The sequence below is a fragment of the Phoca vitulina genome, unplaced genomic scaffold, assembly GCF_004348235.1.
Source record: "Phoca vitulina isolate PV1807 unplaced genomic scaffold, GSC_HSeal_1.0 scaffold15, whole genome shotgun sequence".
NCBI classification, from domain to species: domain Eukaryota; kingdom Metazoa; phylum Chordata; class Mammalia; order Carnivora; family Phocidae; genus Phoca; species Phoca vitulina.
In genome coordinates, this window is record NW_022589718.1 from 12,973,315 (window position 1) to 12,990,234 (window position 16,920).

Sequence of the window (16,920 nt, forward strand, 5' to 3'; positions counted from 1 at the left end):
TATGAAAATTTCCACAGTAATTGTCAAAACTTCCATTTCCTACTGCCTAAAAATGCCTGCCAAAGGACTGTTTGCTGCTTTAGGAAGAAAGCTGGGTACTGGAATGTTCTTGGGGGAAGCTGGAGTATCAATTACAGATAATCTCTGACTTCTCCTGCTAACTACCATCCAAGAACCTACTAATACTCCATGTAATAAACATACATCCAGGTCATAAAGCTTCAGAATTTTCCAATATTTGGATACACCTTAATTCAAGCAATCCCCACATAAACACTTACATCTTTGATCATTTGTCTTATTGCCATAGAATTCTCATCAATGAAATTAATTACCAAAAGATATATTTTATTATTTTATTATGTTCAGTTAGCCACTGTATAGTACATCATTAGTTTTTGATGTCGTGTTCAGTGATTCATTAGTTGAGTAGAACACCCAGTGCTCATCATACATGTGCCCTCCTTAATATCCATCACCCTGTTACCCCGCCCCCCCACCCCCTCACCTCTGAAACCCTCAGTTTGTTTCCCGGGGTCCACAGTCTCTCATGGTTCATCTCCCTCTCTGATTTCTCCCCCTTCAGATTTCCCTCCCTTCCCCTATGGTCCTCCCTGCTATTGCTTATGTTAAAGATTATACGAGGGGCGCCTGGGTGGCTCAGCTGGTTAAGCGTCGGCCTTCGGCTCAGGTCGTGATTCCAGGGTCCTGGGATCGAGCCCCACATGGGGCTCCCTGCTCAGCGGGGAGCCCGCTTCTGCCTCTCCCTCTGCGCTCCCTCCCCCCTCTTTCTCTCTCAAATAAAGTCTTAAAAAAAAGATAATATGAGTAAATTATCCCATAGGAACAGTGGCCCAATTTATATTCACAGGAACAATTAATGAGAATCACTGTTTTCTCCACACACTGATCAAAACTGCGTATTCTTCTTTTTAATCTTTGACAACCTGAGAGGTAGAAAATTCTGTCCCATTTTAATTTGCACTTCTTTGATTCTAGTAAGGCCAAACATCTTTTTTTAAAGATTTTATTTATTTGGGCACCTGGGTGGCTCAGTCGTTAAGCGTCTGCCTTCAGTTCAGGTCATGATCCCAGGGTCCTGGGATCAAGTCCCACATCGGGCTCCCTGCTCGGCAAGAAGCCTGCTTCTCCCTCTCCCACTCCCCCTGCTTGTGTTCCCTCTCTCGCTGTGTGTCTCTCTCTCTGTCAAATAAATAAATAAAATCTTAAAAAAAAAAAAAGATTTTATTTATTTATTTGTGAGAGAGAGAATGAGAGAGAGCAGGAGAGGGGGGGAAGTCAGAGGGAGAAGCAGACTCCCTGCTGAGCAGGGACCCCCCCCCCCCCCGCCCCCAAAGCAGGACTCGATCCTGGGACTCCAGGATTATGACCTGAGCTGAAGGCAGTCAGTTGCTTAACCAACTGAGCCACCCAGGCATCCCTATGTTAGTTTTACTTTCAAACAATTGCAGGACTAGGTCTCTCAATCCCATCCTTTATATAAGAAGCAGGTAAGGTTTTTTGATCTGTGTGAAAAATTTTCTGCAGATTGCTCATCAGCTTTTTGGGACTTTATAAAGAGGGACCACCTAGAGAACACACTGTCTACTTAACCATAAATTGGTAGGTATATATGCTGGTTTCATACTATCACTGTTTCAAGAGGACTGTGCAGATGAAGTCTTAGGATCTGAAACAATGTAAAACAGAACTGTTTTATTGCCTGTTTCCATTCATGCTCATTTCCATTTCCTTGAACAATATGAAACACTTTAGTAAACTGCCTGCATGTCTTCCAAGTACAAATCAAAGAAGTCAAATATCCTCATCTTTGCTGATGATACCATTATTCATTAAACTAAAATACTTGAACTGTTGAAAATGGTCACTCGTATTTTCTGAAACAACTCAATGAACCATACCAAAACTAAATAAAAACCATCAGTAGTTCAATTTGGTCAACTATGTAAGAATACATTTTACAGTTAATGCATCCCGGCCATCAGAATCTGATGCTTTACAGTTATATGGAAGCTTGACTTTCACTGAGTGGTGACCTGCCCTGAAATCTTTTCCTTATAATCTCATGCAGGCTTCTGGGGTCTCTAATAAGATCATCTTTAAAGGCTTAAGAGAGGGCACCTGGGTGGCTCAGTCGTTAAGCGTCTGCCTTCAGCTCAGGTAATGATCCCAGGGTCTTGGGATCGAGCCCCACATTGGGCTCCCTGTTCAGCAGGAAGCCTGCTTCTCCCTCTCCCACTCCCCCTGCTTGTGTTCCCTGTCTCGCTGTCTCTCTCTCTGTTGAAAAATAAATTAAAAAAAAAAAAAAAGATTAAAAAAAGGCTTAAGAGAGTTAGTTTACTTTTTTAGAGAGAGCATGGGCAAGGGGGTGGGAGAGGGAGAGGGTGAGAGAGAATCCCAAGCAGGCTGCATACTCAGTGAGGAGCCCGACTCGGGGCTCGATCTCATGACCCTGAGATCGCATCTTATGACCTGAGCTGCAATCAAGAGTCGGATGCTTAGCCAACTGAGCCACCCACGTGCCCCTCTGTATTTTTATTTTTTTTAAGATTATTTATTTATTTATTTGTCATAGAAAGTGTGTGCACAAGCAGGGGGAGCAGCAGGCAGAGGGACAAGCAGACTCCCCGCTGAGCAGGGAGCCCGATGCGGGACTCGATCTGAAGGACTCTGGGATCATGACCTGAGCCGAAGGCAGACGCTTAACCATCTGAGCCACCCAGGCGCCCTTTTTTTTCTTTTTTTAATAAGATTTTATTTATTTACTTGAGAGAGAAAGAGAGATCACAAGAGGTGGGGAGGGGCGGAGGGAGAGGGAGAAGCAGGCTTCCCGTGGAGCAGGGAGCCCGATGCGGGGCTCGATCCCAGGACCCTGAGATCATGACATGAGCCGAAGGCAGATGCTTAACAGACTGAGTCACCCAGGTGCCCCTGAACTTTTTTATAGAATTTTACATTTCTATGTAGTCAAATCCATCAGTATTTTCCATTATAGTTCATAGCATGCTAGCCATAGAAGGTTAAATGCAAGAAACAGGACAGAAAACTATTTAGATGTATTTCTAGGGGCACCTGGGTGGCTCAGTCGTTAAGCGTCCACCTTCCGCTCAGGTCATGATCCCAGGGTCCTGGGATCGAGCCCCGCATTGGGCTCCCCGCTCTGCGAGGAGCCTGCTTCTCCCTCTCCCTCTCCCTGCTGCTCCCCACTACTTGTGCTTGCTCTCTCTCTGTCAAATAAATAAAATCTTAAAAAAATAGATATATTTCTAATACAATGCATAATTAAGTGTGCTTAAAAGTAGAAATACACCAAAATATTAGCAGTTGGCCTTGGTGTCACACTGCAGATCAAGTCTTTTTTCTTTCTACTTTTCTGTTTTCCAAATTATTGCTAATGAACACAGGACTGTTTTTAAGAGGAAAAAAAAAATCTATTAGAACAAAAGGAAATAAACCCTAAAGAATGATCTGAAAATTACATATAAGCAATAGGGCTTAAGTTAATAACCCATCAAGGATAATGGGAACAAAGTTAATACTGACTGATTCCTAGGGATTTGAGAGCATCGTATCTACCAAGCTGTGAAAATGTAATTAATAAAAAAACAACAAATAAAAAATAGGAAAAAAAGTGGAAAAAAAAAAAAAGCAGAAATCACAGTTTAAAAAGATCCAGCATGCCTAATTATCCAAATTTCTGCAACACCGAGTACATATAAATGCCCTTTCCTACCTCTGAAGGGGGACCCAGACAAGAAAGTGGTAATACCTCTCCCACGGCATGGGAGTAAATTATTGTCAAATTCAACAAAAATTATTTCTCAGAACAGGAATTTCCTCACCCGTGAACTGCAAGACTTAAGAAATCTTCTCCTCAGGACACTCCCACTTGGACATCGGAGAGCAACAGTAACTATCTGAGGAATAAAAATGTTCAAGTAAGAATTCCAATCCGCTGCTCTTCGCAATTCCAAAATTGCTACTCCTGTGAAACTTCTGTAATTCTATACAGCTAGTGTGGGGTTTTGTAGGCGTTTAGCTCTGAGAGTAGTAGGCCGACATAAAGGTCTAGATAAAAGTCACTCTAAATATAAAAATGCCTTCTGAAACGGAAGAACATCTTCCTATTGATCGAGGAGATCAATGACCGAGCCTTCCGGAGAGGACACCAGAAACTCGATGCTTCTGTCTTTCCAAATAATATCAAGGTTGCATGTGGGCTTCAAAATTCATCTACCAAACCAAGAAGATCCAGTGCCACCTCAGAGTCTACGGAGGAGAAAAACACTGGATTGGAAGGAAACAAAGTTTCCCAACTTACTCTGTCCTTGTAGGCTGTGCCCAGAGGAGTTGGTCCTAGCTGCTGGGATAGAGCTCCTGCTCCATCTGCTTTATGTATTGGGTTTCCCCATCATTTCTCCCTGATTAAAGTTACATAGCTCTTTCTAAGCTCTTTCCAAGAGCTTGGAAACTGCTAGTTAACATTAAAAGACATTCAAAAAACAAAGAAGAGGAAGTAATTTTTTTCTGATGTTTATTAAATAATAACTGTCAGGAAACCCTTTTCAAAAATATTTTATTTATTTATTTTTGCGAGAGGGCGAGAGAAAACGAGTACGAGCAGGGGGGAGCGAAGGAAGGAGAAGCAGACTCCCCGCTGAGCAGGGAGCCCAAACTGGTGCTGGATCCCGGACCCTGGGATCATGACCTGAGCCGAAGGCAGACGCTTAACCGACTGAACCACCCAGGCGCCCCTCCTCTCATTTTTAAATTCTTACCGTGTTATTTAGAACTCTATGGATGGTTGTAATACTAAATACATAACAGGCACTAGAAGAATCAAAGTGTACTGCTTAAGTAAGAATTGCATTAATTATGCATGGAGTCCCTCCCTCTCCTATCAGAAATGCACGGAGTCATTAGTTGGCTCATCTATTCGTCCGCTCCGACAGGCAAGCAGGCTTCGGCTGGAACGGGAATTTTCTCATGGCTCCTTATCATAATCACAGCTACCACATACACATACATACAGAGTGAAAGCTCCACCCAGTCTGTCCTGTAGCAATGAGGTCATGTGTTTTGAAGCCAGAGTAAATTCATAAAAGGTGTTCCCTGTCAAACCGGAGCTATATTTAATTACTTCTGTATGATAAACGGTTGTCGTGGATACCAACCCAGCGCTTGATGAGAAGTGAGAATGTGGGGTGTGGGGGTCAGGATGGACATTATCACAGACTTGAATTTGTTGGGTATAACAGAAAGGAATTAGAAGTTGTTTTTCTTTTTTTTGTGTTTCGCCTGGAGGTTCTGTGTCAGGATTGCACCCTTCATTGTCTCTGTGACTTTTGGATTTTCCTCAGACGTCCTACGTCCTCAACTGAAATGTTTGCGAATGTGTTGATACAAATGAGACCCTGCCAGGGGCTATCCTGGCGGCCTCAAAACCGGTTTTCAAGGAGTCTAACAGTTGTTGAGCCCTAGACGGGGAAAAGCATCAGGGCTTTCCTTTGCCTGAAGGACTTCAGGCAAAGGACACGCAGCCGGGCAGAGGGCAGCTCAGCACGGAGTGGAGGTTCTGTCAGACCCCGCACCCCAAAACCCCAAACCATCTTTCAACTCAAACATCTACACAGTAGCTGCATTCTTCAGCTCCTCTATTTTAGGAGGAAAACTACAATTTGAAGTCATCTGCCTATACTGATTCTGTTTTCATAAGTAGTTCCTGGGGCGCCTGGGTGGCTCAGTCGGTTAAGCATCTGCCTTCGGCTCAGGTTGTGATCTCGGGGTGCTGGGATCAAGCCCCACATCGGGCTCCTTGGTCAGCGGGAAGCCTGCTTCTCCCTCTCCCTCTGCCTGCCTACTGTGCTCATGCGCTCTCACTCTCTCTCTCTGTCAAATAAATAAATAAAATCTTTAAAAAAAAAACTAACTCCTTTGCTGACCTCAAGTTTGGAAAAGCCCACGTAATCGTTTCTCTGTCTGATGAAGTGGGAAGGCTCTAGACATCCCCCCCCCCACCTCAGCGGACAGAGAGCCGGCTCCAAAACAGGACTAGAGCTAAGGGGTTTGAGATTACACCACATTCAAAACAGACCTAATTACAGTGCTCTCTTCTCTTTCTAAACCCAAACCAAGAGAAGATGTACTCACTTGATGTTAAAGAAAACAGAAAATACATCTAATTTCCAAAGGAAAAAAATAAGCTTACTTCTTCAGCTGTTTCAGGAGGTTCTTCAGGGAGACTAAGAACCTAAAGATAAATGAGGATTTGTAAGAGGAATGTAAACATTTTGAAGAAGAAAAAAAATAACAATCTCAGCAAGAAGGGTTCCTTTTAATATAGAGTTTAGGCATATCTAAGCTTAATAAAATCTTTTAATAGACATTTATAAAAAATTTATAATATGAAAGAGCTCAATTAATAAACATTTTTGGGGAAGCAACTTTGTGCTAAACAGATGATAATAACAGGAGGTGAGGTGACAGCTACCCATCTATGCTCATGTAAGAATCTTATTTTTATGATATTCCAAGATACTATATAAAATATATTATTTAAAGAAACCGAGGATAAATATTAAGTTCAATAGACCCCAAAATTATTTAGGTTCATATATATATGTATGTACACACACACACACATTTTAAGTGCATATTTTCCTTCATTGGCACTTCTAGGGGACTAGATAACCACCATTCACTTTGGTTGTCTTCATGATTTACTCTGGTTTCCCTATTTCGATTTATCCATTACAAAACCAGGTGTTCAGACCATTTTCTCTCATTAAACACTGTTGCCAACAATTTCACCTTCAGGGATGCTTTTTGTTTTGTAACACCACAGACTCATGTTTTATAGCATTTTATCTAACCAACATTAATTGCATCTTATCAAATAAACCATTTGTTTTCCTTTGGTATCAAAAGCATAGGCGACGGTCAACCAAAATTTACCATCAACTTGAGATGACTCTTGTTATTAACAAAAGGTAAAGAATCCTGAATTTTAAATTAGTCCATATAGTTCATCAGATCTTTTTAAAATGCTAGAAATAGTTCAGTGACCTGATTGCCACCTTCAAGCCCCATTAAGGGACCAAGAAACTTCAGACAGAGAAGCAACACATTAGAAACTATTTTCAGGGAAAATACAGCCTCTCAGCTTTCCCTCAGAGTTAGTACAAAGAGACCTATTTCCAACCTTTGCCACCTCCAAATGAGAGTCAACTTGGGGATTGAAGATTTGAAAGAACAGAAGGAATAATAAATCTGAGCACTGTTCCAAAGTGAATGGTTGCTAACCCATTTCCTAGCAAGGCCACTGAGAAAAACTGACACTCACTAAATATGGGTTATTCATATCTTAGCTACCTGTAGGAATGTTTCCATTAATAAACATTATATTTTTCATTTCTACATAATTGAATTCCTTCCTCAAAAAGAACCGAGTATTTTCAAAACCTATTAGCATTTTTTTCATAGCTTCCTTCTATGTGGCGTTCAGAACATTAATACCAAATACGAGAAGTGATTCTCAATGAAGCTGACCCCTTCGTAAGGCAGTGGGAAGATACCATCTGGATTAAAAGCCAGTCCTAATCTTCACTCAGTATACCACCTGGCCCAGAGAGCAATATTCCTACCGCAAACTGATACAATTACATGAGTAGGCATTTAGAAATGAACCTCCTTCTGCGTGGGCTGCTCAGCAGATGGTGAAATTTTGCTTAAAGGCTTAGGCAAGTTTCGTCTCTTTGCTGCTTCTCTGTTTGATGTTTTAAAAGATGTCTGACTCTCATTTTCAAGCGCCAAATCTTCGTCACCCTGGTCAAAAACAACAGACGATTTCTAAATGCTATTACCAACTTTATTCTATCACAGTGGTTATTTCTTTTACCCTGATGGCATTTCAATAAAAAATAGAATTTAGTTGGGGTGCCTGGCTGGCTCAGTCAGTAGAACATGTGACTCAGTCTCAGGGTCGTGAGTTCAAGCCCCACGTTGGGCGTGGAGCCTACTAAAAAATAAAAAAAATAAAAAATAATAATAATTTAGTCATTATTAGGCCCAGAAATTTAAAGTATTATCTCCTTAGACAAGAAAACACGGAGCTAACATCTTGTAGAAACTACCCTTTATCCAGCTCTGGGGCTCCCTCTGATAGATACAAGGCTGAGAGGGATCGTTCCATTTTAACTAATCCCCAGGATCAGTTAGGATGGAAGAAAGAAGAAAACCTGAATGATATCCTTTTCTCCTTTCTTTAAAGGAAGCAAGACAGGGGCACCTGGGTGGCTCAGTCATTTAGCATCTGCCTTCGGCTCAGGTCATGATCCCAGGGTCCTGGGATCGAGCCCCGCATCGGGCTCCCTGCTCTGCGGGAAGCCTGCTTCTCCCTCTCCCACTCCTCCCTGCTTGTGTTCCCTCTCTCGCTATGCCTCTCTCTGTCAAATACATAAATAAAATCTTTAAAAAAAATAAAGGAAGCAAGACAGTGCAAGGGATTATGCCTCAAAAGGCCATGGAAATAGAAGATGTACGTACAAACATGTCTGTATATGTGACCATGTGATACTTTCATAGCTGAATGCGGCCCTAGAATCCTTTTATATATGAACATGTTTAAGTTCTCAAATTCAAATTCTCACCTTTCTTTGAGTTAATCACTTTAGAAGGCAAAGGATTTTATTCCAGAAATCATAAAGATTACTTTTTATTAATATTACCCATTAAAACCTTTTCCTGTGCAAAATAATTAAGTGTCAGATTCTCAGATACATGCTTATTTAGTTCAATAATGCCTTTTTTCCACATCTACTGACTTGTAAATGTTCTCATCAGATGAAAATGGCCACCATTTTCGTAGGCTGTCTTCCCCCTTCCTTTGTCCTAAGAAAACTTGGAAGGAGCAAGGGCAATGGGAGTCAGGAGACCTTCATGCTCACCAATTAACTGGCCAAACTTAGGCTGTCTGACTGCAAAGTACTGGGCTCCATCAGCTGATGCCTACACTTTCTCTCACCAATTAACATCCCGATTCTCACATTCTTGATAGTCCTATGGGCCTTAAATCATAACAACGCCAACAGTCTGCTCTGTCCCTGACTTATTGTTGTCCCCACCAACTAGGTTAAAATATAAACTAGTATTGCCATGAAGACACAGCCTAAAAGCAAGGGGCAGAATGACTAATTCACATTGTGACCATTTCGGAAAAAGATGTGGCTGGCTAAAACCAGGCTGTCAATGTCCAACACCACCAAACCGAACAGAAGACAAACTCATCTCAGAAGTGAAATGACTCCCCAGAGCAGGTGCATTTCACATTGCACATCTTTCACAGTAATTTCATTACCCAACCTTGATTGCTTTATGGCATATTTACCATTATGAAATGAATAAAAACTGATTCTGCTTCACTATAAGAATCCTATTAATCTTTACGGGATTATTTTCTTTACAAGATGGTATTTTCTTTACAATATAAACAGAAAGCAAAAAAAACAACCCCAAAAATGTTTGAGACAGAAATGATCTTATACATAAAATCTGTGGCCAATTACTCTAAAACTTAATTCCTTTATGAATATCCTTTTTCCTCTGTAACAAAACTTGGAATTGTGAACTTCCAGTAGCAAATGATGAAGTTCAGATTCAATGCCAAAGGAAAAAAGAGCCAAAGGTTAATTTGGCTTTACAGAAACAGAGTCAAACATAATGAGTATAATGTGAGCTTATAGTACCGGAGAGATCTTACTTAAGAAAAGATCTGAATTTCCTCATATAAAATATGGTGATTAGTCAACAGTTTTCTCAAAGACTACCGTATGTTAGAGCTTCTCAATCATCTAAGTTATATGCTCTTTAGGCACCAAAAGCATTTAGCCCTTCAACACACATACATGCTCTACGTACAATCATGATCAGTAAAGACTCCTAAAAAACTGACTGTACTAATGGCTTAACATCATTTGAAAATTTAAAAAATCAATATATGTGATATACTTATACATTATACGTCCTTATCCAATGCGTGTAATATACATCTATTGCATATATGTAATAGCAGAATTCAAAATATAAAGTGAGAATATTTTCTAACCCCAAGTTTATGACCATTGCTCAACTTCCAGGTTTCACCCATCATCTGATAAAAGCGTTCTTCCAGTTTTCTCAACTTCATTTCCTGGTGAGGTTTTAGAACGTTCTCTATGTATCTGCTGGCCTGTTCAAAAAAATAAATGAGGTGGTGTTACTATAACATTCCTAAGATTTTATGTTGTCTATAAAGTTGTTAAATAGGAACCAGGTGAAGAAATTGTGTTTTCACACTCACTCAATTTTGCCAAAAAAGCAGCATCCTCCACTTTAATAGCACTCTCTAAAAATCTTCATTTATACATAATGCCGATAAAAACAAATGTTCTGTATTTATGCTTATCTGGCAGTCTGCCTCTATCACTTTTAGTGTGTTTTCATTTCTTTTTTTTTTTTTTTAAATATGATTTTATTTAAGTAATCTCTACACCCAACGGAGGGCTCAAACTCATGACCCTGAGATCAAGAGTTGTGCGCTCCACCAACTGAGCCAGGCAGGCGCCCCTTTACTGCGTTTTCAGTGCGATGAAAACTTACTAGGAGCTAGGGATGTCAAGATGCCTAGGATGTGATCCTTGACTTCTAGGAGCTTCAAGTCAGAGCCGTTTGTTGAAGGCATGATGCCCAACACATGAAGTCACTTGGAAGAGAGTTCACTGAATAGCTTAATCATAGTAAAGCTGAACATATTTTTGGACTTAAAAGAAATGGAGATTCTGGTTTTAAGATGACAGAGTGAAATTTCTGCCTCCCTCTCCTCTTGAGACTCATCTCTAAATGACCAAGGGAACAAGAAAGAGAAAGCTAAATTCCATTGCTGGTGAAACGGAGAAATACTATAAGCACCAAACCCACTGTATGTAAGGACCTACGGAGAAGGGTGCAACTGATTCAACACAGTGAGAAACCTGCAGCCAAAGTGCGTGCAGAGGAGGAGAGCAGTACAAAGCAAGCCAGGGCGCTCCAGAGACCCGGGAGGGCCAAGGAAGACGACACACATATACCACAGCAGGAACACGGGGTAAGGTGCAGTGTGGAAAATGGGGAGTGGCGGGGGACGCCGAGCCTCAACCAGAGTGTGAACCAGAGAGGCTACAGAGTCCCAGATCCCAGCCTTAGTGACAGCAGGAGTGCACACTCAAACAACTGAGTACATGAAGATGTACACACTGACAAGTGAGACTCCCCAGCCGCCTTCCCCACTTGACTCAGACTGCCGGCAGCCCGGCTTTAACCCCCAAGGCGAGAGAATGGAGGTGCCCTCGCTGGAGAAGGTGAATTGCAAAAGAACAAAAGAACAAAGAGACAGTGACAAAGCTAAACTACTCCTCCATCACATCACCCTACACCAGCAGACAACCCGTCAAACCCTGCCCACATACACAGAAATTCCAAGTAGCTTTATTTTCCTTTTCTGTTTTAAGTAGAACTTATGACCAGTAAAGAACCCAAAGCTTGATGCAATTTTACAAATGCATATTCCATCAATTAACTTTTCAGTGTATCTCTTTTTCTTTTTAAAGATTTCATTTATTTATTTGAAAGACAGTGAGCGAGAGAGAGCACGAGCAAGGGGAGAGGAAAGGGGAGAAGCAGACTGCCCTGCTGAGCAGGGAGCCGGACTCAGGGCTCGATCCCAGGACTCTGGGATGCTGCCTGAGCTGAAGGCAGTTGCTTAACCAACTGAGCCATACAGGCGCCCCTTAGTGCATCTCTCTTAAAGCTGAAAGGACAGAGCCAAGGATTACCACATGATTAAAGTTTCCAACATGAAAAATGGAGACTATAATTAACAGAGAAAAAGGAATTTGAAAAACCACACTGGAATTTTGAGGTTAATGGTGCAATATTTCAAAATTCTAGGGATTTTCAATCTGCAATTCTATGCCAAATCAAACTATCAATCAAGTGTCGGAAGAGAAAAATCACCTTTTTACAATGCCAAGCCTCAAAAATTTTATTTATCAGCAGGTACATATCTGCACAAGTTGGGCACTTCACCATGCACATACATAGACTATACTGAGACACTGATTAGTTTTCTTTTGTCCAAAGAGAGAACTTTAATGGGTTAAAGACTTTTGCCAAACAAAAGAATCCTAACTTTACACACCCTTAGGAATTATAGATGCCAGTTAGCAGATAGTTGGCATCTAGATGTAATTATAATTTACTAATTATCATGCAAAGCTTTACAATTAACAGTTACTTCCACAAGAAATAACTTTAAACTTCAGGAAGTTCAAATATTTACAAGAGAGTTTCTTACAAAAGATCTTGCAAGGACACTTTTATTGTTCTAAATTCGGATCAGGGGGGCGCCTGGGTGGCTCAGTCGTTGGGCATTTGCCTTCGGCTTGGGTCATGATCCTGGGGTCCTGGGATCGAGCCCCGCATTGGGCTCCCTGCTTGGTGGGAGGCCTCTTCTCCCTCTCCCACTCCCCCTGCTTGTGTCCCCTCTCTCAGGTTCTCTCTCTCTGTCAAATAAATAAAATAAAAATCTTTATAAATAAATAAATAAATAAATAAATAAATAAATAAATAAATTCAGATCAGGGTAGTTACAAATGTAGTAATCTCCCATCTCCCAACAAATACACAGGCTTTTACTCTTGTGATTTGTTTTCAGCCTTTGCTTGTTTACTTAAAAAGGAATAATTTGTTCACCAGAAGAACAAGTTGTTTAGATGTTGAAACACGTTGATAGCAAGTTGAAAACAAGTTGATAGCTTTCAAAATATTAATGCCCTTGTATCAAGGCCTTTGTAAAAGGTTTATGTTTTTAATATTGAGGCGAAAGTCCACAGGGGTCTCCTCTTTCACAAAGGTTAATCATCAATCTGGCAACTGCCTGAGTGCTGACAGTTCAAGGTCAAGACGTAAGTGTTGGATAATCATCCACAGGAAATGTAATTCCTAGCTATCAAACAAAATCTTGAATAGGATACAGCAAAAGCAATGCTCAGAGGGAAAGTTAGAGCTGTAAACATCTAATTAAAGAAGAACGATCTTAAATCAATAAGTTAACTTTACAACTTAAAAAACTGTAAAAAGCACAAACTAAACAGAAAATAGAACAGGAAAACAACCAGAACCAAAATTGGTTCTTTGAAAAGATCAACAAAACTGACAAACCTTTAACTTGACGAAGAAAAAGAGAAGACAAATAACTAAAATCAGAAATGTGAGGATATTACCACCAGCCTTACAGAAATAAAAAGGATTAGAAAAAGAATTTTAGAACGATTGTAGACCATCAAATCAGAAAACCAAGATGAAGTAGACAAATTCCTAGAAACACACAAATTGCCTAAACTGATTCAAGAAGAAATAGGAAATCTCAACAGACCTAACAAAATATTGCATCAGTAATTAAAAACCTCCCAATAAAGAAGAGTAGGACCAGATGGGTTCATAGGTGAATTCTATCAAACCTTTAAAGAAGAGTTAACACTGATCCTGTTGAAATTCCAAAAAAATAAAAGAGGCGAGAACAATTCCTAATTAATTCTGCGAGGTCATCATTATCCTGACACCAAAGACAGACAAAGACACTACAAGAAAATATAAATCCCTTATAAATGCAAATATCCTCAACAAATTTTAGCAAACTGAATCCAATAACATTTTAAAAGGATTATATGCCAGCGAAGTGTGATTTACCCCAAGAATGCAAGATGTTTCAACATAAGAAAATCAATCAATATAATACGTATTAATAAAACAAAGGGGGGAAAACCACATGATCATCTCAATTGATAAAGAAAAAGCATCTGACAAAATTCAACACTCTTTATGATAAAAATACTCAGAAACTAGGAATAGGAAGGAACTTGCTCAACATGACGAGTGTCTAGAAAAAAATCCATAGCTAACATTACATTCAATGGTGGAAGACTAAAAGCTTTCTACCAGGAACAAGACAAAGATGCCTGCTTTCACCACTGCTACTCAACACTGTTTAGAAATTTTAGCTAGAGCAACAGGCAAGAAAAGAAGAAATAAACAATACCAATTTTAGAAAGAAATAAGTAAAACTATCCCTGTTCTCAGATGACATGATCTTATGTAGGCATACATCGGAGATATCGCAGGTTCAGTTTGCAATAAAGTAAATAATAAAGCAAGTCAAATTAATTTTCTGGTTTCCCACTGCATTTAAAAGTTATATTTATACTATACTGTACTCTACCAAATGTGCAATAGCATTACATCTACAAAAAAGTACATACTTTAATCTAAAAGTACTTTATTGTTGGGGTGCCTGGGTGGCTCGGTCGGTTAAGCGTCTGCCTTGGGCTCAGGTCATGATCCTAGGGTCCTGGGATCCAGCCCCCCATTGCATTGGGCTCCCTGCTCAGTGGGGAGTCTGCTTCTCCCTCTGTCCCTTTCCCCTGCTTGTGCTCTCTCTCAAATAAATAAATAAAATCTTTAAAAAAAATACTTTATTGTTAAAAAATGCTAACCATTATCTGAGCTTTCAGTGAGTTATAATTACGGATCACAGATTATCACAACAAATATAATAATGAAAAAGTCTGAGGGCGCCTGGGTGGCTCAGTTGGTTAAGCGACTGCCTTCGGCTCAGGCCATGATCCTGGAGTCCCAGGATCCAGTCCCACATCAGGCTCCCTGCTCGGCGGGGAGTCTGCTTCTCCCTCTGACCCTCCCCCCCTCATGCTCTCTCTCTCTCTCTCTCAAATAAATAAATAAAATCTTTAAAAAAAAAAGAAAAAAGAAAAAGTTTGAAATATTGCAAGAATTAGCGAAATGTGACAGAGACACAAACTTAGCAAATGCTGTTGGAAAAAATGGAATCAAGAGACTTGCTCGGGGCGGAACAAGATGGCGGAGGAGTAGGAGACCTGGATTTCGTCTCCTCTCAGGAATTCAGCTGGATAGGGATCAAACCATTCTGAACACCTACAAACGCAACAGGAGATCGAAGAAAAGAATAGCAACAACTCTGAACAGAAAAGCGACCACTTTCTGGAAGGTAGGACGTGCGGAGAAGTGAATCCGAGGCATTATTCGGGAGGATAGACGGCGGGGGAGGGGCCTCCGTCGGCCGCTTCTGGCAAGTGATAGAGCCACGGAGCACAAAATCGGAACTTTTAGAAGTCTACTCCGCTGAGGGACGTCACTCTGGTGGCTAAGCGGGGGGAGGAACCCTCGCGGGACAGTGTGGTCTCAGGACCCTCGGGGTCACAGAAAGACCGGGGGTGCCTGAGTGCAGCAGAGCTCCCAGGTATCGGAGCAGGGAAGCCGGCTGCAGAGACGGAGCCCAGGCGCGGGCTCTCAGCTCGGGGTTGCTATAGACCGTGATCCGCGGCACAGTCGGGCCACTGCTCCTCCAGCAGGGACCCAACAAGCGGCAGATCCGGGGAGACTCACCTTCTTCCCCCGGGAGGAGAGGTGCGGGAGCGCACCGCGGGGATCTGCTGGGTTTGGAGACTCCACCCGGGGTCGGGTGCCAGATAGAAAGGCGCGGTCACAGGCCAGGTGAGCACGGAGTGTGGCCGGAGACCGGGGAGACGGGAGTGACTGACTGCTTTTCTCTGGGGGCTCACTGAGGAGCGGAACCCCGAGTTCTCGGCTCCGCCGGGGCGGAGACTGGGAGGCCGCCATTTTCACTCTCCGCCTCCAAAGCTGGACGGAAAGCTTGCAGGGAACAAAAGCTCCCGAGAGCAAACCCGAGCAGATTACTTAGCCCGGACCGGCAAGGGCGGGGCAAAGACATTTGGGAACCACGGCAACAGGCCCCTCCCCCAGAAGATCAGCGAGAACAGCCAGCCAAGACCAAGTTTACCGATCAATGAGAACGGCAGAACTCCAGCGCTAGGGGAATACTGCACATAGAATTCATGGCTTTTTTACCATGATTCTTTAGTCTTTCAAAGTTAATTATTTTTTTTAACTGTCTTTTTTTCTTTTTTCCTTTTTTCTTTTTTTTTGAATTTTTCTTTTTCCCTTTTTCAACCAACATCTTATCAATCCCTTTTTTAAAAAAAGAAAACATTTTTATTTTTCATTTTTAAAGTCATATTCTATCCCTTCATAGTAGTTACCCGTATTTTTGGCATATATATATAAGTTGTTCTCTCTTTAAAATCTTGAGATAGTTTCTTCTAACAGATCAAAATATACTCTAAATCTCTAGTGTAGGGTTTTTTTCTACTCCCCTGCCTGATCACATTCTCTCCCTTTTTTCTTTCTTTTTTTTTTTTAATCCTCTTCTTTCTTTTTTCAAACAACTTATCAAATCCTTTTTTAAAATTTTTTATAATTTCCATCTTTACAGTCATATTCCATCCCTTCATCATATCAACCCTTATTTTTGTACATATATAAGTTTTTCTTTCTTTAAAATTTTGGGAGGGACTTTCTTTTAACAGACCAAAATACACCCAAAATCTAGTGTGTGGCACTGATCTATAATCCAGCCTGATCATATTTGATCACATTCTGTTTTTGTTTTGTTTTGTTTTGTTCTGCTTTTGTTTGTTTTTATCTTTATCTTTTTCTTTTTTCTTTTTTTCTTTCCTTTTCTTTTTTCTCTCTTTCCCTTTCTTTTCCCACTGCTTCAGGTCTTTTCTGATTTGTTTAGAGTATATTTTCTGGGGACGTTGTTACCCTGCTAGCATTTTGTTCTCTCATTAATCTATTCTCCTCTGCACAAAATGACAAGACGGAAAAAATCACCTCAACAAAAAGAACAAGAGGTAGTACCGACTGCCAGGGACCTACTCAATACGGACATTAGTACGATGTCAGATCTAGAGTTCAGAATCATCACTTTAA

The 16,920-nt window shown here is 41.0% G+C and overlaps 1 protein-coding gene across 3 annotated transcripts in view; it reads right to left on the minus strand.

Moving 5' to 3' along the window:
• The window catches only part of UBXN8 (UBX domain protein 8), a 35,225-nt gene that overhangs the window by 1,185 nt on the left and 17,120 nt on the right, over positions 1-16,920 (minus strand). Inside the window, exons 4-7 of one of the 3 annotated variants that reach the window (XM_032413465.1) lie at positions 10,124-10,246; positions 7,708-7,845; positions 6,230-6,271; positions 3,864-3,938 (exon numbers count right to left, since the gene is read on the minus strand). In XM_032413465.1, the coding sequence (XP_032269356.1) occupies positions 3,864-3,938; positions 6,230-6,271; positions 7,708-7,845; positions 10,124-10,246 (378 nt within the window). The remainder of the gene's footprint in view (positions 1-3,863; positions 3,939-6,229; positions 6,272-7,707; positions 7,846-10,123; positions 10,247-16,920) is intronic. The other 2 variants (XM_032413467.1, XM_032413466.1) reach the window with 2 other exon arrangements.